The following is a 27,062-nucleotide window of genomic DNA, read 5'->3' as shown; positions in this document are numbered from 1 at the left end:
CTACATACTGACAGCCATATGTCATGAGAAGACACACTGACCCCAATCCGCTGGAACCCCGCCTGCAGCGGCCCCCAGCGGCCACAGCCCGCCGCTACACCTGAAGGATGCACACTGAAGCATGAAAACAACCCAACAGAAAAAGCACATGTCGGTGTCATTGAATGACTTATGTGACGTGTATTTGTTTCCAGCTCTATTACGATCAGGTCTATATACACCAGCTATATGAATCAGCTCTCTATATAACCGAACTCGATCTCTAATAGTGCTTTATCTATTTGCTCTATATCTACTAGCTCGATCAAACTCTACATAAACTACCTTTATCTCTACCAGCTCTACATATACTAGCTCTCAGCTCTACATCTACTAGCTCTATGTTAAGCAGCTCAGTACTTTCGAGTTAAAACAAGAATTGAGGACGAGGATATTTATAAACGTTTATTGGAGTAATATTAGTGCAAGGTTTAGTTTACTACAAACGTACTTACATGTTTACATCAAAATCCGTACAAAAATATAAAATGTTGATAAAATGCACAACAAAGGAAATCCCAAACGTCTAAAAACTGTACAGAATATACAAACATATACATAAATAAATATATGGTAAAGGTTCACGGGCTGAAGAACTCCACTCTTACTCATGGTTCCTCACTTCCTGGTTGACCCACCCTGGAGGCGTGGTATGTGTGTAGGGGCTAGCGAGATGTTTCCACATCACTCAGCCAGAGGTCAGAAGATTGACCGGAGGGCTGGAGGACAGAGGGCTTCATGTTTCAGGAGGCCTCCTTTGAGGATTGATTCTTCAGTGGGTCTGAAGCGGCCGTAGAACCAGAGTTCTCCGCCGTAGAACCAGAGTTCTCCGCCGTAGAACCCTTCTGTTAAGTGGAACCGCTGTCGGAACGCGCCAGTGCAGCGGATCAACGTGAAGAAACCAAGTTTTACAACTTGGTGTCTCTCACACGCACACTTTGGTTTGTAAGAAGGCACTCAGTCTCCGTTGCCCCTGGAAACCTCAGACATCCCTCCTAAACTCACTCAGCCGTTGGTCCTGTCGGTACCCAGTCGTCATAGCAACGTTTATTTCCTCTGAAATGTGGGACACGTCGACCTAAATAAGGAAATCGGCGCTTCTGTCCAGTCGGCTTGGATAAAGAACACTAGCAACTTATGCTAGCAGGGAGTGTTAGCCTAGCAGGGAGCTTTAGCCTAGCATGGAGTGTTAGCCTAGCAGGGAGTGTACCACGGCCGGGGACAGACCAGACATCTGGGTCCTCCGGGGTTAGATCGGACATAAGATCAGGGGGCAGAGGTCAGATTGGGGGTCCCCCCTTCAACCCCATAGCAGCGAGGCGGGGCATAGGCTTCCACGCACCCACTGCTCTCTTATTGGTGGACTCGCTCACTTTGGCCCCGCCCACATTCATCTGCAGCAGCGGGGGCAGTGTCAGCGTACCACCCGTTGAACTGCATTGTGGGTAGTGTAGTGCATTGCAACCATTGGGCTCGGGGCCGTCTGCACTCTGCAAGTGACCGTCGACCTGCGTGGCCTCCGCCAGGTCCTCATTGGACAGGGAGGGTTCGGGGGGTCCGTCTTTGCGGGGCTCACGGCCCAGGAAGGAGCTGGGGTGTCCGGGTCCAGACGAGAGCGGGGTGCAGTCTGCCGGCAGGCCAACGTTCGCTTTGAGGGAGGAGAGCTGGTTCAGGAAAGGGGAGGGACCCTTACCCTCGTCCGGGATCAGCAGGGCGGGCCGGGTCTCCGAGGGGGGGGCGGCCACTGACACGACGGGGCCCGGGCGACTGGGCCCACACCCTTCAACTTTGACCCCACCCCCAGAAAGGAGGGTCTGGGGGTGGGGTAGTGACCCAGCAGAGAGGGTCTGGGGGTGGGGTAGTGGCCCAGGTTCTTCGACCGCCGGTCCCTGTAGTTGTTGCAGGGGTTGCAGGGCTGTGGTTGAGGGCACCAGGTACAAGAGGGTGGGGAAAGGACCAGCTGTGGAGCAAACCAATTAGCATCGGCGTTAGCAGGCTATTAATGTGACTAACTACATGTCCGCGCTACAGCTTACATTCAAACCTTGCTACAGCTAACTAGCTTGTCATGCTACAGCTACCCTCGCTACAGCTGACAAGCTAACCCCTCACAGACAATCTTGCCCCGGCTAACAAGCCAAGATCACTACAGGTAACAAGCTATCCTCCTCAGAGAGGATCCTGTTTTTTTTTTTACCTTTGAAAAACCCTGTTTTCCCAAAGGTGATTTCAGAATGCCGATTTGAGAACGCTATTATCCAATATGTTGAACAGATGTTGAGTTCTAGAAGTGATCGTTCTGAAGGGTGGGGCGTTGGCAGTGTACTCGTAACCTAGGAAGATTAAAGGAACAGTCTGCGCATGTCAACATGGGTTACACACTCAAATCTAAAACCAATAAACTAGTGCCGATTGTTATTGCCACTATAGTGATCGGATGCTTGGTCAGTTACTGGTTGGTTACTTGGTTAATATGTTCACGGGTTAGTGGGTCTGCTAGTGGAGGGATGCACCGATATGACGCTGATACATACTGAATGCTATAGAAGCAGATACCGAGGGGAGCTACTGTGAACCTCACAGTAGGGGTACACCGGCACAACCCTCCTCTCTTGGTTAGTGACGTGGGGTTAGCAGCGAGCAGGGTTAGCAACGTTGCGGTGCTGTACATACTGCTGCTGGAGGGGCGGGGCAAGCAGGGGTGAGGTATGTTTTCATTGGCTGGGTAAGCGATATCTAGGCTGACTGAAGCCACACCTGGGGAAACAAAGGTAGAATTAGACCCCGTAACGAGGGGCCCGAACGGGGTCCCGTAACGAGCTGCCCGTTACATTGACCCCTAACGATCCACCTGCAACAAGCTTTCTTAAAGGAGACATATTATGGCGTTTTCCCAACAAGTAAACATAGTATTTGAGTTCCAGAAAACATGTTTTGAAGCTGTTTGCTGGAAATAGCTTTTAGGAAAAAAAATCCTACCGCTAAAGTCCTCTGTTTCAGTCCCTTCAGAATGCGCCGTTTCTGGTGTCTGTAGCTTTAATGCAAATGAGCTATAATAATATTATATATGGGTATTTATATAATATTATATCTAATATCCCGGCCAAAAGCTATGTGCGCCTCGGATGATATTATGAATCATAAAGACTGCGTCTGACGTCTCTGGCACTCTGGTACCACAACAAGTAAAGACTCGGAGTGGGGGATATCTCGGCCATGGTTGAGAAGAATTGGGGGAACCGCGACATCGAGGAGAAAGGGATTGTACTCCGGGAGCTGAGCCTCCGGACTTCCGCCGAGCTCCCCCTCTGAGCTCCGGAGCTGAACTGCGGCAGTCCGGCAGCTCAGCTCGGGGAGTACAATCCCTTTCTCTGCCGGACTGCCGCCGAAGCTTCGGCGGCAGTCCGGCAGAGAAAGGGATTGTACTCCCCGAGCTGAGCTGTGCAGGGCTGCCGCCAAGTTCCCCCCGCCGGAGCTGCTCGTCCGCTGGTCCCATGGACCTACCACAAAATCGTAGCTATGCTCTGATCGGAGGGGAGAGGGGAAGTGGGAGGTAATATTCAACTGTGCCCCCTTCCTACGTAGGAGGGGGCGTTGATACTGAGTCGCTCGTTTGGTAACTGTAGGCGGGGTACTTTCAGAAATGCATATCTCACTCAAAAAATCATGTACAGACTTTTTTCAAAGTTTGTATGTGTGTGAGACCCAAAACAACACCCCATATCCCAGGGAAAGTGTTGTTTTCATAATATGTCCCCTTTAACGAGGAACGTGTACAAAGCTCCCTGTATTCAGCTGCATGTAACCAACTACAAATAACTAACTACCTGTAATCAGCTGCCTGTATTGAGGTAGATAGGTAGGTAGTAATTAGGGGCGTACCTGTAGGAGCTACCTGTAACGAGGGCGTACCTGTAAGAGCTACCTGTAACGAGGGCGTACCTGTAAGAGCTACCTGTAACGAGGGCGTACCTGTAGCAGCTACCTGTAACGAGGGCGTACCTGTAGCAGCTACCTCTAACGAGGGGCGTACCTGTAGAAGCTACCTGTAACGAGGGCGTACCTGTAAGAGCTACCTGTAACGAGGGCGTACCTGTAGCAGCTACCTCTAACGAGGGGCGTACCTGTAGAAGCTACCTGTAACGAGGGGCGTACCTGTAAGAGCTACCTGTAACGAGGGCGTACCTGTAGGAGCTACCTGTAACGAGGGGCGTACCTGTTGGAGCTACCTGTAACGAGGGGCGTACCTGTAGGAGCTACCTGCAACTACAGGTGTACCTGTAAGGGCTACCTGTAACAAGGGCGTACCTGTAGCAGCTACCTGTAACGAGGGGCGTACCTGTAGGAGCTACCTGCAACTACAGGTGTACCTGTAAGGGCTACCTGTAACAAGGGCGTACCTGTAGCAGCTACCTGTAACGAGGGGCGTACCTGTAAGAGCTACTTGTTAAGTACCTGGGTTTGGCGGCGGGGCTCCCGGTTCATACACCATGGGCTTCAGTGAGAGGACCTGTTGTCCTGGTAACGGACACAGGAAGGAAACAAGGCCGGCTGGCATCACGGCAGTGTGGAAGGCTGGAGCTGGAGAAACGAGGATCAGATGATCATCTCCGCAGAACGCCCCGGGACCAGAACCACTAGAGCCTGAGATCCTGACGGAGCTGTTTACCTTCTCCACTCTCGCTCCACCCGACGGGAGGGGGTGGCGAGGGGGACAATGGCGGAGAGGGCGGCTTCCTTCGGGCCAGGATGTTGGGCACGGTCCTCAGCCTGGACGCACTGTGGGGGGACCGGGCTGTAGGTGGGGGGGGCTGCGGATCCAGCTGTGCAGTACAGGGTGGAGCTGGGGGCTGGCTTGGTGGCGTGGCAGTGGACGTGAGGTCCAGTGGCGTGGCGGTCTCTGCTGGCCGGAGGCTGGGTTGACTCTCCTCCAGCTGCCTCTGCTTGGCTGTGATGCTCTGAAGCTTCTCCAGGATCTTCTTGGTTGACCTCCCTGAGAGACAGAGAGAGAGACAGAGAGACAGAGAGACAGAGAGACAGAGAGACAGAGAGAGAGAGAGAGAGAGAGAGAGAGATGACCACACCGCACAGCAGCCAATCACACGGCAGCTACAAAGCCCCAGACCAAGACACAAAACAAATACAAAAATACACTGATCCAGTGTCAGTATTGATGTGAACACAGTACACTGATCCAGTGTCAGTATTGATATTAATACACAGTACACTGATCCAGTATCAGTATTGATATTAATACACAGTACACTGATCCAGTATCAGTATTAATGTTTATACACAGTACACTGATCCAGTATCAGTATTGATGTTTATACACAGTATACATACTGTATAGACCAATTTTCACCTTACGTCAGAACGACGTCACACGGGTTCAATCGCGCAAGACGGTGGCAAAAGACAAACCGAAAAATGTCGTGTTGTGCCGTGGGATGCCAGAATCGTAATTCTGTAAACAGTGACCTGAAGTTTTACAGAATACCAGCAGATAACAACTCGTTTAATGCCAACCGCAGACGTCGTTGGTTACAAGCTATCAGAAGATCCGATTGGAACAAAGACCTTATTAAAAATGCCAGACTTTGCAGTTCACACTTCATATCAGGTAAGTTAACCTAAGAACTTCACTCAATCAGACACATCACTCGGTTTGGCTTACAACAACAAAATAATGGTAAAGTTGTACGCTTATCTAACGCTAGAACACAGAATAATGTAGTTTTAGTCGTTTTAGCTAACTTACCTTAAATTGTTTTAGGCCTACGTTGTCTTGACGACTAGCTAGTCTCGTAAGCTTGGCAAACTCAGGCTAAATTTACCTGTTACACTATCGTAGGCCTACTGTCAATAACTAGAATATTGTTTTTTGGACAGGAGAGGTCTCCATGGACTTCAATAGTCCCGACTTTGTACCTTCTGTCTTTTCCTTCGCAACCCAGTGTGAAATAGACAAAGGAGATACAAAACTTGAGGTAAATATTGTCACTTTAGCCTTATTTAGTTGCTAACTGGAATCACATTGCATGCATCAAAATGCAGAGAATGTATGGCAAGTAAGGTCAGATAGTTTTTAGATAATTTGTCAGACCAGATTTTTGTCATGTCTACATTGTCTTGTGAAGCCCTGTTAAGCTATGCTATGTAATTTACACTTGACTTGGTTTTGGTACCTGATAACCTCCTATGATCTACCAAGCAACTAAACTGTTTTGGACTGACGGTTTGACTTCATCTCTGTGTATCAGATTTAAGAAGAAAAGAAAAAGGGAAGAAACCATCCACAGACCACCAGATGATGTACAGCGGTCCAAAGAAGCTAGTGATGAGGTTTCTGGAGCTTGCCTGTCCTCAGATGACTGCAGAATGGAGCCTGGTGCTGATCAATGCACTGGTAAGAGCTTATAATACCTAAACTAATGTAGGGCAGTCATTATTAGGATGAATCAGGTTTTGTTTATATATTGTTTAATACAGCATAACTGTGTTGTTAATGACATTGATCATTATTCTGTTTAGCACATGCTGTTTGAAAACATCCTTAGAAAATATTGAGAAAAGCTCAACTTAAACAAGTGACAGTGCTTATTTTATTAAGTCTTAAGTCTATAACTATCTAATATCTATTTCAGAAGCCACAGTCCCAAAGGTTCTCCATGATGATCTGAAACACAAGTACAGCCAACTTTCTACAGAGTGTGTCAATCTGCGTTTGGAGATCGACAAACTGAAAACTGAGAATGAGGAACTAAAGGCAACACTCATGAATACACAATTTTCCTTTAGCTCTATCAAGAGTAAAGCAGTGCAGGTTCTGTTTTTCACAGGGCTGACCAGTGTCTTATTTGAGTGGTTGAGTCACAAACTTAAAGACAGTGTAGAGGTTGTGCGTGGCTCTATGAACCTGAAGGATCATCTATTGATCGTCCTAATGAAACTTAGACTAGGGCTCTGCAACAAGGATATTGCTTTCAGATTTAATGTCACAGAAAGTGACATTTCAAACATTTTGAGAAGTTGGCTCCCTGTTATGTCTGCGACTTTAAAGCCTCTCATAAAGTGGCCAAGCAAGCATGCAGTATTAAAGAATATGCCAAAATGTTTTAAACCTAAATATAAACATTGCAGGTGCATTATTGACTGTACAGAAATTTTTATCAATAGACCCACAAATTTAACCTCCAGGGCCCAGACATACTCAAATTATAAAAGCCACAACACTATTAAATATTTGATTGGCATGTCACCTTCAGGAGCCATTTCTTTTCGGTCGGCAGGTTGGGGTCGGCGAGTTTCAGACAAACAAATTACAGCTGAGTCTGGATTTTATGACCTTCTAGAGCATAATGATGAGATACTAGCAGATCGGGGTTTTACCATCAGAGATGAGCTTGCCACACGTGGTGCCACACTTAGGATCCCTCACTTTACCAAAGGTAAAAAGCAGCTCTCTGCTCAAGAAGTGGACATATCAAGGCGTTTGTCTAATGTGAGAATACACATTGAACGAATAATAGGTAGATGGAAAAATTTTAAAATTCTGACAACTATTATTCCACTCACTCAAGTTGACCTGTTAGACGATATAGTGATTGTTTGTGGAGCACTAACAAACCTTTGTAAATGTATAGTCCCAAGATAGCTTAATTTTTTCTCTTAGATTTATTCTGTAAGTAACTGTTTATTGTCATCAACACAATTAATTGCACATTCAAGTGTTAAAATGTAAAATATTAGTACTGTATTAAATCATTTGCTTCGAAGAACATTTCATTCTGACTTGTTTTTTTTGCACTGTTCACAACACCAATCCACAACCTTTCTTCTTACTCTGGCACATGTGTAGTGGAAATGGTTCTTGCACTTTGCACAGTCAATCATCATTCCAAAGTCTGGCCTTTGACAGTGTGAGCAGATTGTAGGTGACTGCATCAGTAGATCCATGCTGCGTGTTAACAGCTCAGGCAAAATACTCTGTTTGAAGAACTTTTCAGCTTTAGGCAGGACTGCTTGTAGGATTCCTTCATCTCTGGTGATGCGGTTGATAGCAACAACTTGCTTTGTCCAAACCACAAAGTCGCAGTACTGGGTGTTGCATACAAACATGTGTAGCTGAACTTGAAGGTAGTATCCATGATTCTTCTTTAATTGTAGTGCTTTGTCTAAGCAGAACTGTGTGTCCTCGTTACTCCCTGTAAGACCATCACGGTATTTGTATGGACACTTAATCTCTAGGGTTGCTTTCCCACAGCAGGTACAGTTTGCTATTCCATCCGGCGATGCCCCAAGATGTGGTGTGTCTGGCCGCACAACAAGACCACAAAGCTCCACTTCAAAGTTGGAATGTTGTGCTTTCATTATTTCTGTGTATTGTCTTCTGGCTGTGTCCTCCATATCTCTTCCCCAAAGTACTGCTGGCACATGGGACAAGTCTTGTTTATTGTAGTGCATTACCTGTTTTACAAGGTTTAGTTTAGCTGTTTCGGTTACTACAGTGTATACACGATGTAGGGTTGTGCTTGTTATCCTTCCATTTCTCTGTGTGTGCCAGGCCTGAGACTGTGCCTGATTTTTAGTTGTAAGCTCAAGGTTTACAAACTGCTCATTAGTTAACCCCTTCCTCAGTTTTTTTTTTTTAGTTTCAATTCCGCAATGTCTTCATCTGTCAGTTCTGAATACACAAAATAAATATTAGATAACTTATTTTCATACATCTGCCATTAATAGTTACATGACCCTGATTATAACTAGGGGTGCAACGGATCACAAAGCTCACGGTTCGGATCGGGTCACGGTTTTTGAGTCACGGGTCGGATCATTTTCGGATCAACAACAACAATAAAGATAACAAGACAAATGTGACTTTAAATAAAATCTTCAACTGTGTAAAAAATAAAGTGAAAAATTAGGTAATAATCCTGCTTCCTTTAAGCATGGTCAATATTTAAAAAATGTGCAATCTGAGGCATTATATATTATATTATATTTAGGTGACCTTGGGTGTCTTGAAAGGCGCCTCTAAATTAAATGTATTATTTTATTATTATTATTATTCCTTCTTCTTTTTATCATGGATAGGATAGTAAATAATCCCTAACCCTGGATTTACAATTCAGGATGTCTGCATTGCAAGAATTTAGAGTCTACACTCTCCCAAGGCAATGCAGACATCCTTATCTTCTTTTTTTTTGTTTGGTAGCGAAATACAGTTTCTGTGGTGTTTTATTTGGCATTTTGTTAATCCATTGATTTCGGTTTGGAGACTCATTGCTCATTGCAAGGGGGGTTGTAGTCTTTTCGCTCGGTTCTAGCCCTACTGTTGATACGGCGAACCGAGCGAAAAGACTACAACCAAACCTAAACAAGTCCGGTTCACGTTTCAATGGGATTTACGGAACGCCAAATAAAACACAACATAAACTGTATTTCGCTACGATACTTGATGATGTTGTTAATACCGGAATTGTCCTCTAAACATGCGCTGATCACGTCAACCCACAACTTTTTTTTTTATCAGCCGATCCGCGGATCACTTGCGTCCCGAACCGTGATGGTTGATCCGTACCGTTGCACCACTAATTATAACGTATGTATTTACATTAATTATAAAATATAATGAATACCTTATTGCTATATGTACATGACCTGATCTTGCCTACATTCAGATTGTGCCTACCGTTTACATTATTCTGTCTACGCTTTACTCTGACTGGCTTCAGTTGGGTGTCTGTCCTTTTAGCCTTTCTGAAGCTGATCTCGCTTAGTCTGGCTGGTTTCACCTCTCTCTTGGATGTGTGGATCCACATATTTGTCCCTGAAGTACAACACCTCTCCGTCTTTCCCATCCTGACCCACACCTCAACTTTGAACATTAGTGCAGCTGCATGGCTGCAGCATGACCCTAACCTGAACAAAACATTTTTTGTACGTTAGGCTTTACATATACGTTGCTGACACTGACAATTGGGTAAATAATGAACATTTACAATAGTAAACTTATGTTGGTTTACATACCCAGCCATACAGGTGCAGTTCGCAGTAAGAATACAGTTGTTGGTCTTGTTGACGATAACCCAGGCCTTGTACAATTCTGTCTTCTTTCCCTGTCTTTGGCTAGGCAGAACCTCCGTCTTCATCACAACGAAGTTTTGAACATTGTAATCATGCCATAGTATGTCTTGGACATGACCACACAGAACAAAATTGTAAGCATCCAGAGACTTGTACGCTTTTAGCTTCTCCCGGGTATATACACTTGGAGTTTCGATTAGGTAATTATAAATCTCTGGCCACTGGATGCTAGGCCATTTCGTTTCATCATTTAACCATTGACAAGGTGCTATGGCAAACGGATCTGGAAGACGTATCCCACTGCCCACTAACGTCAATTTGGCTAAATAACAGTGTTTATCACTGGGTGACAGGCTATTGAAATATGTCGAAAACATTTTACTAATCAGATCTAATCAATATTAACTATAATCTTTTAAAAATCTATCTAGGCTACTTGTATTATTATCCGAGTGGTCCTTTTGCCGTTATAAATAACTACCCTTTCGCTGTTTTCTGCCACCACCCTGCGCGCGCATCCCAATGTTTACAAATAAAAAAATTGGTCTATACCGGGCTCTTTAGTGCTCTTTCTGGTTCTTTAGTGTTGTACCAGGTTCTACTGGGTTCCTCCCAGTTATTTAGTGTTCTACCAGGTCCTACTGGGTTCTTCCTGGTTCTTTAGTGTTCTAACAGGTTAAACTGGGTTCTTCCTGGTTCTCCAGTGTTCACCGTAACCAGGTTCTCACCAGATCTAGCAGAGATGTTGTTGATGAGCTGGGCTCGCTGGAGTTTCAGGGCCACCATATTCTTCTCACTGAGCTTCTCCTCGTCCTTCAGATCACAGATCACGCTGTAGGCCTGCAGAACACAAACAGAACAGTAGTCATACCAGAAGTACTAGTAGCAGTACTAGTACAATTTCTAGAAGCAGCACAAGTAGTACTTTTGTTTTCCTACCTGGGCCAGGAGTTTTTTTTTGGTTGTGGTCTTACTGTCGAGTTCAGAGCGTAGAGACTTGAAGGCCATGACCAGACACCTAGAAAGAGACACCGGGTTAGCATCTAACCATCAGATGTCTGCTTAGCTGTCTGCTTAGCTGCTAACACTCAATGGCTTACTAAGAGCTACCAACTTAGTGGCAAAATCTAGCCGTGGCTTATACAAAGTAGTGCATGTGTGTGTTCAGGTTCATACTTCTTGTCATCCACGGTCTTTGAAATGTCATCCACCAATGTCTCAATGTCGACATCGTCATCCTGCAACAAATCAAAATGTCAACACCCACACACAGTCTAAGTTGGATGCACCCACGGTATGGATGGTGGTGGTGGTGGTGTGTTACACCCGGGCCGGAGCGGTGTTCTTACACCACGGATGCTGCTGATGTTGTCGTGCGTGTCCGAGCGAAGGTTCTCCTCATCGGAGTCCGTCTCTTCCAACTGAGCCACGACCTCAGGAGCCAATGGCGGATCACTTCCCGTCTGTTCCGGTTGCGTGTTCCCATTGGCCAGCAGCAGCAGTTCTCTGGAGATGGACTCCTCTGACCTCCCTGGAACCAGAGCACAGGTGGTGTGTGAGGGGAGGGGAGGTGGGAGGAGGTGAAGTGTGAGGGGTTGAGGTGTGTGTGAGGGTGTGAAGGGTCACCTGTCCTGCGGGCCAGAGCCCTGATGTGTTCCCCTAGCTGCCTCCTCAGTGAGGCCTTGAGTCGCGCCAGCCTGCGCTCTGAGCTCCTCAGCTCTAGCACCTCCTCACGGGCCTGGGGACGGGGACATGTAGCGTTACCTTCCCGTTCTCCCACGGGAACCCTCAACTGCTGCGCGACAGACACCTTTGTGAGGGTAACCGTGGGGACCGACCTGCTTGAGGGTTCTGACTTTGGGAGTCTTGTCTCCGAGTCCCATCTCCTTCTTCAGCCTGGCTACCCCCGCATTGATGGCCTTTCTACGTTGCCTCTCCAAGAGACTGAAATGGCTGTTACGCTGTGGGACACAACACAAACCCTGTAGCGCACTGACACCACACCACACCACCGCACATACTACTGCTCCCTAGGGCTGGGCGATTAATCGAATTTTGATCTCGATCGGATACATATCTGTACCTTATTTTAGATTTTAACATTTTCTTTTAGGCGAAATTTCAAAGTTCTCAGCTAAGTGTTTTTTGGGAGAGACCTGCTGAATAAATACATCATGTTTTCACACTCAAAAAAATGATCGTTTGAATAATCGTGATTTCCAATATTGGATTATGATTTTTTTCCATAACCGAGCAGCCCTACTGCTCCCCCTCCTTACCCTGTCTCGCCTAGCGCCGTCGCCCGGCCCGTCCTCCCGCTCGCTGTCCGAGGACGAATCGCTCAGATCACTGGACGACAACACCACCACGTCATGCTCTGCCCTCCGCACAACGGCCGTTGAGGCACTCTCCCTGGAGGATATCCTAGCCACGCCCACATGCCCCTCATTCGTCAGGACATCGGACTCGTCCACACAGATGATGTTCAGGTCTGTTCCGCTATTAGCGATCTGTCGGATGTCGAGGTCGGTTCCGGTACAACCAGCAGCTCTGACGTTCTGGTCGGTTCCAGTACAACCAGCAGCTCTGACGTTCTGGTCGGTTCCACTAGAACCAGCAGCTCTGACGTTCTGGTCGGTTCCACTAGAACCAGCAGCTCTGACGTTCTGGTCGGTTCCACTAGAACCAGCAGCTCTGACGTTCTGGTCGGTTCCACTAGAACCAGCAGCTCTGACGTTCTGGTCGGTTCCACTAGAACCAGCAGCTCTGACGTTCTGGTCGGTTCCACTAGAACCAGCATGTGTGAGCTGGGGAAGCCTGGGCAGGGGGATACTGAGCGACGTGTTGCTACGGTCGTCGGCTGAGACAAGCCGTAACCTGCAGGTTCCCGCTGATGGGGCGGGCCCTGCAGGGGGGGGCGCCACAGAGAGCGCCGACACCGCCTTCACGGGTGCGATCACTTTGATGAAGATGCTTTTGCGGTCCTTGTTGTTCCCGGGAGTCCCGTCACAGCCCTTCAGACTCCTGAGCTGGCTCAGCGGAACCAACCGGATCATCCTCCCGCCTGTCCTCTGAGAGGAGGGTCCCGGTCCCGTGGTCCCGACCCCCGGACTCTTCTGGTCTGAAAGAGGAGACGGCGTCACAGTTCAAACACGGCACCTACTCACACACACACACACACACACACAGCTCTACCGGACCGACGTGGTACCACGTGCTTCTCACCGGAGCCTGGAGGGGTGGTAGCCATGGTGACCGTAGCAGTGCTGCCGGCGGGGGGCGCTGGGGTTTGGGTGGGGGCCACTCGCCCGGTGAGGTAGGCTGCCAGCCTGTTGGCCGGGTGCAAGGCTCCCATCCGTCCCAGCTGGACCATAGCGTTGGGGTAGGGCTTTCCGTTGACCTGCCCCAGGACACCAGCAGGAAGGACGCATGAGTGACAGGGCAGATATGTTCCGCCCTCCTCTTGCATTGGATTGGATTTCGAAGAGTGCTCAGAGGCTTTGAGTGATATTGTTTGATTTAAGAGAGATTAAACCGTTTTTGTCCTGTTTTTTTATTTTGGCATAATTTTAAGAATTTGCCTATTTTACTATTTTCATTGCTACCACCCCAGGTGTCTAAAGAAGTTAATAGATATATTATGCCATTTAGATGTGCATTGATGTTTTCTTAAAATGAACATAGCCAGTCGCCCCCCCCTGCTATACCCAAGACCAAGAACATAGTGCAAGCACAGAACACAGCTAGATGAAGAGCCGACCGCGATCCCAAAGGTCTCCCAAGGTTTTCTGCTCTTCAAATTTCCTGGTCATCTGCATCTGAGTATTTACACAATTTGCGGAAGGACATTGTGCACGTTACACATGATGTCTTCCAAGGTGTCCTAGTCTTTGTTCTAGAGCATGCCTGTTATTCGATATCAGAGAGGAGCTTTTCTGCATTTGTGCATCGGACAGTCGATACCAATTGAAATGTTTGAGGAATCCAGGAGTGGAGTGCCTTAGCTGAGACCTGCCGGACAGCTGATAAAGCCGTCATTAATCAGAATCAGAAAACTTTATTGATCCCCGGGGGGAAATTGTTTCGTTCCAGGTGCTCCGTACAAATAGAAATAACAAGCATAGAAGATAAGATTATAAAATAGAAAATTATAAATAAAATACAATAAATAAAAGTAAGAAGTGGACATCTCTTAGTGAAAGTGGACATTTCTTAGTGGGTTATAATACAATATTTACATTCTGTTTCATGTCAGATTATCAGAGGGAGGAGTTATAGATTTTAATTACAGGGCATGGGTTAGCAAGTACGATGTTCCTATGAGCTTTGATCACATATGGTTTTCATACCTGCACCAGTAGGCTGCCTCCCCCCGTCACCTTCCGGTTGGCTGAGAGGAAGCCTGCGTGAGAGAGTCCAGAGAGGAAGGGCAGGGCCATCTTCATCATCTTTTTTTTAACCTCCTTCAGTTCCTCTTCTTCCACCTCCATCTCCTTCTGAGGGTCCTCCTCAGCTTCCTCTTCCTCCACCTCCTTCTGCCAGGGCTCCAGATCCTCCTCGCCTGGCACCTCCTTCTGAGCGTCCTCCTCGGTCTCCTCTCCCTCCACCTCCCTCTGCCAGTACTCCACATCCTCCTCTCCCTCCACCTCCTTCTGCAAGTACTCCACAGCTTTCTCTCCCCGCACCTCCTCCTGAGAGTCCTGCACAGTTTTCCCTCCCTCCTTCTCCTCACCACCTGTCTTACTTGGGCCAGTGGGACCTGGTCTAGTCGTGGACGGCAGGGTCTTGGAGAGGTCTGCTTTGCATTCGGATATGTGGACCTTGTAGTGGACGACGCCTTTTTCGACATTGAAGCTCAGGAGTTTGACATGGTATTTGCCGATCCAGAATGGCTTGTGGAGTTTCTCCTGGGCCATGGCCTGGCAAACAGCCCTCAGAACCTGGTTCTGAACTTCCGTACTGGGCCATCGGCACTCGGCCACGATCACCAGGTGCTTGGCACGATCTGGGGGAGATTCTTGAGATTAGAGTTGGGAGAGATGCGAAACCAAACCAGTGATTCGCTAAAGGAAGGTAGACACCTGGTTATAGACGTTATACACCTGGTTATACCTGACATACGCCCATCACCACCTGGTGTAGAAAAGTGAATCCAGGTGTATGACAGGTGAAGAGCAGTGTTATATCCTTAGACCTGGTCGTCACCAGGTCTAAAATCACATGTCATACATCAGTGTTACACCTGTCTACACCTGGTTACACCTGTCTAGACCTGGTCACACCTGTTTACACCTGGTCACACCTGTTTACACCTGGTCACACCTGTTTACACATGTCTACGCCTGGTTATTCCTGTCTAAACCAGCCTATAACTGGATAACCTTGAGTACACCAAGTTGTATCTGTCTACACATGGATATACCGCTCAACCACTTGTTTCACGAGTCTCGACCGTCTAAGACCAATCCACACAAGTCCATACCTGTCCGAACCTAGTTTCCCTTGTCTATACCTTACCATACTGATCTACACCTGGTTGGACCCGTCTACATCTTATTGGACCTGGTTATACCCGGTCCCACTTGTGTACACCTAGTTAAATGAGGTACCTTTCCTTATGGCCGTCGTCTTCTTCAAGATCTGCGTGTGTTCTTCCGCTTCCTGGAAACCGTCTGACTTCTGAAACACAAATAAAGCTGGTTACCAAACCAGCCAATCCAGACTACCCAAGCTTCCCAGCAGCCAATCAGAGTCCTTACCCGTGGGTGGTTGAGCGTCTTCCTCCCTGTGTAACCTCGGACCCGGGCACAGGTCTTGCCCTTCTTCCCAGCCCCACGCCGCACCTGGAAACACAGAATAGCTGAGCCCACGAACGACTCCTTCCCACATGGGAACCCAGACGGGCTGAGGTCTCAGGATAAAGCCCTGTGAGGAGCGTCTCTGCTCCTAATGTTGGAGGACGTGTAGACATCATGAGACATGCAGACGGTAATGCAGTTGTGTTCTGTACCGGATGTGGTTCTTTTAACCTTCGATCAGAACAAGATGAATTGCTTCTGCTGGTGCCCTAAACTTTTGAGGTTATGGCAAACACACAATTTAGATCATTGTTGCAGTTCAGTGGACACGGTTCCAGGGTTATGTTCCAGGAGACCTAGACTGTTCCAGTGAAGGGGCTCGTACCTGTTTCCTTGGGGGTATGAGGTGTTCTGGGGTGAACATGGGCTCAGGGTCCACATCTCCTCCCTTCCACAAGGTGCGGACCGGCTGGGCTGGCTGAGCCACGCTCTCCGTCTCCTTCAGAACTACACCAAAGAGAGACGAGAAGGATGGACCCAGTACAAGATATACACCTGATCCATAAACCCCCTTTACACCTGATCATAAACACCCTGTACACCTGATCCATAAACACCCTTTACACTATGGCTGGGTAAAAATATCGATTCATCAATGCACTGCAATTTATTTGTTCTCGATTCAGAACTTTTTTGAAATCGATTATTTCCATGAAAAAAAAAATGAAAAAAAAAGAAGCATACTCAGTCATTGTAATCTAGAAGCGAGTATGCCTAGATGTACATGCCCTATTACATTTGTCCAGGTTATGATTATTACTTTTATGCTGCAAGTTTAGCTCAGGAACAATACTATACAATGGTGTATTCCCTTTTTGCTAGTTAAAGCACAATGAAATGGTTAATTCATTTTGAAATGGTAAATTATAAATAATATTTAGTTTTTTTTGTCATCTGCACGTATTATTGAATTGATATCGAAGCAATTGGATCAATATCGAATCGAATCGAATGAAGACCTGCAGAATCGAATTGAATTCTGAGGTACCTGGCAATACCCAGCCCTACTTTACACCGATCAATAAACCCCCCTTACGCCTGATCAATAAACACTCTAAAGCATATCAAATCATTTCATAAAGCTTAATAAATAATTAGCACGTAGAACTGATGGACCTCCTATGCAGGCTTCTACAGAACCTATACAGGACTAGAACTATGCAGGCTGCTACAGAACGTGTAACCCACCATAGGCCATCTTCATCCTCCTCTTCCTCTTTCTCCTGGAGGGGTCAATTTCCGAGGGGCTGGAGTCTGACCCGTCCAGGTTCTTTAGTAGAACCACCTTCTGCCTCAGACAGCTGCAACCCAGCATGCACTCCACCTTGCCGCAGTGGGTGATGGGCCGGGAGAGGGCCAGGCTGGAGCAGACACAGCCCAGCAGGCAGAAGTCCTTGAGGCAGGGTGGAGTAGGTCGCTTCACCAGCTGGATTGGAGCAGTAGGGTCTTCACGTACGAAGCCCTAGGGGGAGAGGAACACCGCGTCCTGGTCAGTGCTTCACAGCGAAAAAAACCAAAAACAAACCTTAAGCTAGCTAGCTGAGCGGTACGGGAAACTAATCACAAAAAACAAAGTCAACTCTTAGTGAGATAAAGTATCTGTGAGAAGACTCCAACAGCTCATTTCTGAACCTTCAGGAAAGCCCTTCCTTGATTCGGTGGATCGAACCGAGGCCTTACCGCTGTGGTGAAGAGCGACGTGAGGGCGACGGAGGCCCTCTCCTCGGTGATGCAGGTCCGGGGCCGGCCCTCCCACACCACTGCCTCCTCCAGGTCCCTCTGCTTCAGCAGCTTGACGGAGACCAGGGCTTTGGGCGGCGGAGACCGGCTCGGGGACTCGTCCTCGGCCGGGCCGAGCTCAGAGTCCGACTCCAGCGGCGCCAGGTTCTGAACGCCCGAAGCAAGGTCCTTAGACACGGGCGTCTTTGGTGTTGGGAGATGGGAGGGCGGCGACTTCAGTTTCTTTGTCTTCTTTGAGGGGGAATTGGCCGGCGTGGAGACAGGAGGGTGTATGGTCTTCGCTGGGGATGGGTGTGCCTCGGATTTGTCTTGTGTCTGGGACGTGAGGGTTGGGACTTTTGGGGGCGTGGCCAGCGAGACTTGAGACGTGGTGAGGGCGGGGGGCTGGGTGAGAGGTGGCCCAGGGCCGGCTGCTTTGGGACCGACCGACGCTACAGAGATGTTGGTCGGCGCCGAGTCCCCAGTACCTGCTGCTGGTTTTGCTTTCAGTTTGAACCCTGCAGTCTTCTGCCTCCTGTCTCCTCTGAGCTTCTTGGTGGTGGTGGGTGGCAGCCTGGGCCTCTTGGAGGGGGGTACGAAGCTGGAGATGAGGGCGGAGGTGGGTGCACTGAGGGGCTGCTTCTTGATGACACTGCCGAGGGTCCGGACGTAGCTGGAGCTCTGGACGGGGAGCTTGTAGGCCACAGGCTCGGACGGGGCCTGGGAGAAGCTGGAGGCGTGCTGGTCAAGGAACTTACCCTCATTCTCCAGGTACTCATCCAGCATGTCACTGCAGAAGGCTGACAAGTTCTTACTGGGATGCTCGGTCGAGACAGCAGCTACAACATGAGATACACCCAGATTAAATGGTTGCTGTATTCTCAAGTATGCCAAGATTTGAAAGGTTCTCGAGAGCGTGTATTTAAATCAGTGAGTTACAAACCTTCGGGCCTGGAAGACGAAGAGGATGTAGACGACTCTGAAGGAGGGAACTTCTCTCTCCAACCCTTGATTTGGGTAATGTCTGAGGTCTTACCTGTCCTAGAAACAAAGTCCAAGCACACACCTGCAGAAACAATATTGGTATGTTATTATAATAGGGCGCTTCAAATATTACAAGACATCATTGTTCATTGTTTTATATGCATCCAGAACAATCTAGGAAAAGGCTAACCACAAGCAAGCTACCATCCCACCATAGGCTAGGCTAACCCATTGCAAAACCTTTTCATCTTATTGCTAACCATCTACCACAGGCTATCCCCTAGCAGGCCAAGCACCCACCACTGGCTGAGCTAGCGCTTAGCACACTTACCATTCACCACTGGCTAGGCTAATGTTATTGAAAGCAAGCCACCCACCAGAGATTTAACTGACCCCTAGCAAGCTAGCCACCCACCATAGGCTTGGTTAATCAGTAGCGAGCTAACCACCAACCAAAGGCTGGGGAAAAGCATAGCAAGCCAATAAACCCATCAAAACATAGGCTAACGGATAAAAAGCTAACCACCCACTAAAGGCTAGGCAAACCCATAGCAACCTAAAAAGCCACCAAAAGCTAGGCTATCCTATAACTTAGAAATGTATCCTAGCAACACTTTATATGTCACTGCTAAAACATTAGTGGATTCTCACTCAGTAGACGAGGTGATGTTTGCGGTGATGCTGCGCGCGCTGTTTGAGCCTGCACTTCCAAGGAGAAACGATGAGGAGGGATGGGTAGGAGCACCCCTAGGTACTGCAGGTCTATAGCGAGCGCAGAATCCAGTAAATGCATCTTCAATCCGACTGGAGTTCACGCAAATTGGAAAAAATGAAAAGTTATAGGATGAGACTCAAAAGGTTAACAATGGAACCAATCCTCCTCTTATTTTGGGTCCAGGGGACTAATGCAGGTCACAATTTGTTTAATTGTCTCAGTATTGAGCGAGAACACCTAAATCGATTACGACGAGTCAGACAGACCCCACCCTCGGGGGAGGAATAATCCCGGCCTGGATAAAATAAACTAGGATGATGATGATGATGATTGTCCCGTATACCAAAAATGATCAGAAAACAAAAGGTCCAGGTTGAGAAAATGCAAAGTTTGTCTTTAAGGATGATGACCATCAGGGCTGAAGAATGCGAGGACCCATGCTAGGTAATTGAACGTGGCTGTTGTATGCAAATGTCTTGAATAAGAAAAATAATAAATATTTAATAAATCATACCCTCTTGCAACACAGGGTGGATGACCTGTCTGTTCTTCATGAGCTTCAGATCCCTCAGGAGAACCTTCTGAAAGGCAGCGATGCTCTCCTTGTAATCCTTTACCACATCACCTGAAGAAGCATGTTCTCCAGTTGCAGTAGCCCCAATCTCTCCCGTGTCTAGTGGAGGTGTGCTTTGTGGAGGAGGTTCTCCCTCTGGGGATGGTGTATTTGGTTGAGGATCTTCTCTGGAGCTCTCCAGAGGCTGGGTCCCTGGGCCGTCCTGTGGTACCTGAATGTGGTGCTTCAGTGCTTCCTAAAACGGCAGAGGTTTTGCTCTAATTAATGGTTATACAAAAATAATACAATTTAGAGATAGCTTAATCCCTGCCTGTGAAACTAATTAATTTGTTTGTGACTCGTGTTATCAAATATTAAAGAGGGTATTGTTTGTTTGATATTATAATGGAACAAGATATTCTGAAAAAACTCCACTGTATAACCCATCGAATACATCAGAACTTAAAACAGAAATACTTGAACTGCGATTCAGCTCATTAATCACTAAGTGGTTCAATATGGAACAATCTTAACACCATCAGATGTAAGGGCAGCATTAGGGATCTTTACCTTGGAGGTAAACGAGACGAAGAGTTGCTCCTCCACTTCCTCCAAGCTAGGCTGCATCTTGGTGTACACAGGGTCGGAGTCGCTGGGAGCCGTTTTGGACGGTCCCTTCCTACACTTCTTCTTACCCTTCATCGGCTTGGTGGTTGGTTCCGGTTCCGGTTCTACTGGAGGGAAGGGATCCGGCCTCGGTATTGGGACCGTGAGGGGAGGCGGTGGGCAGGGAACCAGAACATTCTCCGCCCTTACGACTTCGGCCTCCAAGAGAAGGTGGTTGTGGTCGTTGGAGATAAAGGACAGGAGGTCTGAGAGAGAAGGGCTAGGCGACAAGGCGCCACCATCCAGCGATGAGAAGCTTGGAGACATCGAGAGCTGGAGATTAAGGGGAGACAACTCTCCCGGGAATGGTAAGGACTGGTATTCATCTTCATGCAGCAAAGGGTCAGGGGTTACAGAGGGTGCTTCTTGGCAGGGCTGATGGTGGGGGCTTAGTGTAGGAGAATGGGTTGTGGGGTAAAAGGGTGCATACGAGTTCAAAAAGGGGTCAGGCTGGGGAAACAGCGAGTGCCATTTCAGGGTAGAGTCGACGACTGATGGAGACGGTAAGGTTTCTAATCCTAGAGACACATGTAGGGGGGGTAAAGGTTCTGGTGAGGAGACGGGAGACAGTGATTCAAAACCTATGGGGGAGGAGTCTGGTAGGAGGGAGGCAGGTTGATTGGTCGACACACATGGAGCTATGGTACTGGAGTCTGTAATGTCAGCCAGGAATGAGTCAATGGCTGTTGGCAACCCATCAGAAGCAGAAGTGGGGAAATGTATTTGCTCAGAAGTAGATAATGGCAGATCTATGCTTGGTAACACAAGTGTACAATCCGGTACCTTAGGTTTAGGAACCACAATTTGAGGGGCCAATACTTGACCCTCTTGTGTTTGTTCCGGGTGATGCAGGGTTGACCCAGGGCTGATGCAGAAAGTGCCGGGATGGGAACCAACAGCGGACCGGTCACAAGGTGCCGTTTTAGAGGGAGGTGTTGCCTCAGGGGGTGGTTTATTTAAGGACTCTTGTCTGGTCCCCACATTCTTGTGTTTCGACTGATGTTTTGACAGGAAGCGGGCGAGAGCTGGAAGAGGAACAAGCGCCGGTCGCTTGTGTGGCCTCACATTTACTTCTGGTTGAGGTTCAGAGTTACTCTTGCAGTCCAATGAAGACATAACAGGCTTTATTGGGGATTTAGGGGCAGGACAAGCAGCTGTTGTTGACTTTTCATTGACTGCAGGGCAAACTGTCGGAACCGGGAGCTCAAACTCAGCCACCTTTACTTTGCACGTAGATTGCATACTGGTGACCATTTTGTCCAAATTGCATCTTCGCAGGGAGACGTGGGCCTCTCGGATAAGTTCAGAAAACAACTTCCGAGAGGGCTTTGCCTGACTGAGGAAAGAAATTAAAAAACATTAAACTTTCCACTCTAGACTTTTCAGTGAAATAATAAACTAGCATTATATAGTTGTAGTCTGTGTTTTGAAACAAACAGGACGATGCAGGGAAGATTGTTTGCATGTCAAAAGCTTTCTTCAAGAAAAACACAAATAAATAGATGGAAATGGCATGAAAATTATATGCTAGGTGATTTAGTCAGATCCTTAGGGGTCCCCGTTAAATGTAAAGTAGTGTAAAATACAGCACCGTTTTTTCTACAGTCTGAAATGTTGAATTTGAAGTTGCATTTTTCGTTAACCCATTCCGGTGCAGAATTATTTCAGTCAGTACAGTCAGAAAGCCCATAAACATGCATTAATTAGTGTATTGATTTGCCTAAAAAAGTAGTGCCAAATGGAAATTACTGCGGTGCATTAAATAAACCATTATGATATGAGAGCCCTCTGTTGCAGTTGAGTGGCTGTGAGCCTACTAGCTACCATATTACTATATATGGCTTACATCTTGGCTATGGTTCAAAGGATTGTGGTCCGAACGATTTAGCTAGTTTGGTAACTGGGCTAAGAAGCAGTTTATATGTGTAACGAGAACTAAGTTTTCCACTTAGCATCATCTTACCTAGACAGTTCTTCAGTGGAACTGGTAGCTGCAGGTATCAAGGTATCTGAATGCTGTTGGTCAGCTACTTGGGAGCTTCTAGGCTTATGGTTTGCCAACAAAGACTTTAAACTTGTCTTGACAGGAGGATTTTGATTGTTGGACGGGTCTGGCTCATTGTTCAAGTCTTTGCTAGCAACTGATTTGGGCTTCAGGGCCAGAAAGCTTGATCGTTCATCTTTAAGCCCTTTAGCAAATGGGTTATAGTTTACTTTCAATTGTATAAACCGTGAGTTCTGGTAAGCAGTGACTGCAAAAAACTCTGTCTGCGGGAAAGTGAAAGTAGCAACCCGAGGTCCATTGAGCTTGGGGTCCTTCTTGGCATTGGCAGAAAAAGGGACGACAAGTAAACGAGGTATGTAGCGATGCTGTGGATGCAGGACAAGGTTTCCCTGGCCGGGGATCAAGTTAGTGAGCTTGAGTTTATAGAAAGACACCGGCTGCTCCATCCAGTGCTGCCCTGTGGACGGTGAATCAGGGTGAGAGAATGGCTGACTCTTCAAACGGCGCGATGCCTTTCCAGCAACCTGCCATTGGTGTCCAGTCCATTCGTACCGGCTGCCGTCCAGGGGCTGGACGTCCACCAACAGAGAGTACTTCTGAGACGCATCCAGGCCTGAGATGCGAAAGCGGCAGTAGGGAAACATCCGACTGCCATCTTTAGTGAGGATCATCTCCGTCTGGCACCTGAAGAACTTGTTCCACATGACGTTGTTGTCCAGGGTGACACTCACGCCGTGGCAGCTGATCATGGCAGGCAGGTTCTCCAGGGTTGCTGTAGTGGGGGGGGACCCGCCTGTCGAGGGCATCTTTATGCGGTCTTCCACTTTATCCGTGATAATAGTTCCATCTCCTTCTCCGGCTTTCCCAGGTTTAAGGAGAACCAATGACGGAGGAGGAAGGGGAGGCTTTGAGGCTTTTCTATAGCCATTAGTACATTCCTTTTGAAACACCATCTCCTTACGCTTCTTCTTCGTGGCCATGAATGAAATGCAGACATTCAAAGAAAGGCGAACTCTGATTCACAAAAAGCCTGCAGCCTGAGACCCCAAGAGAACAAGAAGGTTAATCAGTATGCATCCCGAAATACACTTTATTCATACAAACTATTATTAGCAAGTCTGGTTTTATACAAATAAACACCATCCACGGTATAGGACTGTTTAGAACAGGAAGGTAAGGAGACCCTCATGGATGGTATATCGTTGTGTTGTAGTTGTGAGTAGCTGTAGTGGTCGTAGTTAATGTACTGTTGAGGTGGATGGTGGTTGTGCACAGGGTTACGGGAAATGTTGGTGGTTATTGCAGTTGTACAATATTATGTTTTCATTTGCTGGATATGCCACTATTATGACATCAAGGTGATGCATCACATATACCAGTTATGAAGATCACACATATTGCAAGAAGCCCAGTTCATGTTAAATCTGATTATCATTCTAGTTTACTACTTGGCCATTCAATCTAAAATCTGCTATCTTATTCCTGCAAAAACCGCTGACGCTTAGCTAGCTAGATATTTCTTTACGTGAACCAGTCAAGCCATTAGCCTTTCCATCAACACAGCGGGAATAACGGCTAATAGGGCCTGTACATCGTGACATCACAGATGACTTAGCGCCTCAGTTTCGAAAGGAGAGGAGCACAGGAATGTAATTAAAGGTAATTACGTTTCGGTCATTTTTAATGACTATTATTAAGCGGCTCTTCTCAATGCTGTGGAACGTTCCGTTCACCTGCATGGGCCTTCCCGACTTCCGGGCGTGAATTATTTTTAGATAATTGATCATTGCTTAGCATATAATGACCGCTGTCAAGGACAGCAAAATCTTTTGCCTGATTCCCGTCTTTGGCATCACTCCGCAAGTAATCCGGTAACTTATCAACCCCAGCCCCCTCACGGTAAAAAGACACACTTTGTGAAGTATTTTTTTCGTTTTGGCAAGTAGCCGTGTAATAAGCGAGATAATGTATAATATCAAAAATAAGACCCTTCAAGACGAAGCAAGACATCTCCGCTTCGTGTCGGCGTCCTGTTCGTCCAGTCGGGGCTTATTTTCCCGATAATGACTGGCGTTCTATACTAGGGATGTGAATAACTCAAATTTTTCATGGTCGAATAATCGGTAGGTGGTATGAACGAATAATCGATTATTCGATTTGTGCCAACATTCACAAAAGGCAGCCATGGATCATCAGCAAGAAATCACTTAATATCTTTAACGCAAAAAAAACACTACCTGCTAAAAAGTTCCATTCGAATTGTCTGTTCAGCCTTCAAAACGAGAGCTGATAAATTGTGAAAAATGCATTTAACTGTTTTCAGAAAACGCGGTTAAATGCTATAGACCCTATAGTACCTGTGGTATAAAGTCTGAGACAAATTTCAAATTTTAAATATTTACACTTTATGTTGAAAGTAAAGACCGTCGCGATTCCTATTGAAACTAATGGCGCGGTGATTCGGTCTTCAAAACGAGAGCTGTCAAATTGTGCAAAATGAATTAAACTGTAATCAGACAACGCGGTTATATGCTATAGACCCTAAAGTAACTGTGGTATAAAGGCTGGGACGAATTTCTAATTATAAATATTTACAATGCATAACGTTAGCTCTCTGGCTCATAGCTGAGCGGACTAGAATACCTCCCGTTGCCAAGTCGTAGCTAAATTACGTCCTATTTACTGGAGGAGTGAACGGTTCTGTTGCATAAGAACCTTACGGGAGGGTAATGATTGTTCCAGGTATTAGTCAAACCCTCAGGCGTTACCAGTGAAACAAAGTTATGGCTTGTGAATGACTTTATATTTGGATTGTAAAACGCATGAAAATATAAATGAATGGTCTTAATTTATTTTCTTTGGCAAGTGACCATGTTATAGGCGGGATAATGCCCTTCGATTAGCACCGTCCGTTAATACTTGTTTATTTGAATGGGAAAAAATGTTAACCGTCCAAATCTTAAAAATCGACTTTGACCCTCGGGAACGAATAATCGAATAATCAAATATTCTGACCCATCCCTATTCTATACATTAGCCCTTACATATTTGACATTATGAGGAGACGATGTGTTTGAGACTGCCACTGTGCTTCTAATTCGGGACTTGGCAAAACCAAGTTTTGGTATAGGATGGGTCAAGGTATAATTATGTTTACTTGGGATTGTTAATTACTACACTTTTTTTCACCTGAAAATGGCAGTGTTGTCCTCCAAACCTCCCATGGTGCATTGCGATGTACAAGTCCCAAACAACAAGTTAGCACCTTTAGCATTAACTCATGGCGGGCCTTAACGTCTGAATTGATTTAAAGCATCCTGTTCAAGTCAAAACTGAGGTAGGCCTAAATTGAAGCCTAATAAAAAAGTAAATTCGTTGTTTTTTTTCCTATTCCCGTACGTAGTGGCGACCATGAAACGCGATCCCGCCTGGCTGTGACTAGCATGTTTATGTTTAACTATGTTTCTGATGCAGTAAAATAACAGTCATATATAGTTATGTTATATCCAACGCACAAGTTTAGTTATATTATATCCAACACACAACTGTAGTAATATCTTGGATAAATAAAAAATAATAATAATAAGACAAGAAGAAACCCATCCTGCTGATGCTGGCTAACACGAACGTCCGTCCAACACACACGACACGGCTCGGGTCGTGTATGTCGGCCGACGACAAACCGACCCGACGGCTCGACACGATCACGGACCTCCATCGCTAATCACCGCGTGTTTTCGACAACATGGCGGACTCCGGCCTAGAATGGAAGCCGTCTTTCAACCCCAAGCCGCAATGGCTGCCGTCTGCCCCCTCAACCCAGCAGAGGCTCTCCTTTCCTCGTCTCTCCCCGTCCATGTGCTGGGCCATGCACAAGGATTACCTTCTGCATCGTCGCATAGATCGAGTGTTTCGACGGGGCGGTTTACGTTCCGCGGTGGTCTTCGGATGGTCTCCAGTCGGAAGGAGCAACATCTTCTCACTGAGGGCAGAACGGCAGGAACGTATTTGTTTCTAGACCTACGTCACCAAACTCCCCTCCACCGGGGATGCGCAGTACCCGCTGCGCAGGCCCGTTCGTTCGCCATTTTGACGCACGGTTCAAAACTGGGCGCTCGACAATCCAGGCGACTCCTCGTGTTTCATTGGTTATATCGATTGTTCTGATCGAAGAGAGGTGCGGTTGGGCGGGGTGGCCATCGGTACAGCTGTCCACCGGGCCGCGGCGTGTCGGGGCTGAGGAGCCGGAGGATCCTGATGGACAGACCTCGCCAGTGATGGACGGAGCCCCGGTCTATCGACCAGGCCCCGGGGCGTGTCACGGCTGAGAAGCCGGGGGATCCTGGTTGACGGACCGGGGCTCCGTCCACCGAGGACGCCGCAGATTCACCGGACACGCCGCGGGGCCTGGTGCACAGACCGGGGCACCGTCCATCG

The 27,062-nt window shown here is 47.2% G+C and overlaps 1 protein-coding gene across 4 annotated transcripts; it reads right to left on the bottom strand.

Moving 5' to 3' along the window:
* Positions 1-469: 469 nt before the first annotated feature.
* mgaa (MAX dimerization protein MGA a) lies at positions 470-26,624 on the bottom strand. 4 transcript variants are annotated; one of them, XM_079752541.1, is made up of 24 exons: positions 26,509-26,624; positions 22,584-23,662; positions 20,525-21,956; positions 19,916-20,210; positions 19,338-19,490; positions 18,646-18,768; positions 17,664-18,541; positions 17,172-17,445; positions 16,309-16,430; positions 15,885-15,968; positions 15,735-15,804; positions 14,475-15,130; positions 13,351-13,525; positions 12,405-13,246; positions 11,964-12,086; positions 11,752-11,863; positions 11,475-11,656; positions 11,302-11,363; positions 11,065-11,143; positions 10,854-10,965; positions 4,709-5,032; positions 4,495-4,620; positions 2,713-2,796; positions 470-1,999 (listed from the first exon to the last, which is right to left on the bottom strand). In XM_079752541.1, exons 2-24 carry the CDS (start codon positions 23,603-23,605, stop codon positions 1,320-1,322), a joined length of 8,010 nt encoding a protein of 2,669 aa, XP_079608667.1. In that variant the 5' UTR covers positions 23,606-23,662; positions 26,509-26,624; the 3' UTR covers positions 470-1,319. The 4 variants fall into 4 exon arrangements, 3 of the variants coding, with proteins under 3 accessions (XP_079608667.1, XP_079608668.1, XP_079608669.1); XR_013812477.1 differs by having other exon boundaries at positions 1,929-1,999; positions 2,237-2,796; XM_079752542.1 differs by lacking the exon at positions 2,713-2,796.
* Positions 26,625-27,062: the final 438 nt, after the last annotated feature.

This window comes from Pollachius pollachius, assembly GCF_949987615.1.
Source record: "Pollachius pollachius genome assembly, chromosome: 15".
Taxonomy (NCBI): Eukaryota; Metazoa; Chordata; class Actinopteri; order Gadiformes; family Gadidae; genus Pollachius; species Pollachius pollachius.
The sequence above is the reverse complement of the archived record's forward strand: the minus strand, read 5'-3'. Positions and strand labels throughout refer to the sequence as shown.

Bases quoted from the DNA above. Each gene is read 5' to 3' on its own strand.
- mgaa (XM_079752541.1), bottom strand. From the start codon at position 23,605: ATGGCCACGAAGAAGAAGCGTAAGGAGATGGTGTTTCAAAAGGAATGT. The intron at 20,211-20,524 runs GTAAAGATCCCT...CTGCCGTTTTAG, and splicing joins TCGTCTCGTTTACCTCCAAG to GAAGCACTGAAGCACCACAT. The intron at 16,431-17,171 runs GTGGGTTACACG...TCTTTGGTGTAG, and splicing joins GAGGATGAAGATGGCCTATG to TTCTGAAGGAGACGGAGAGC.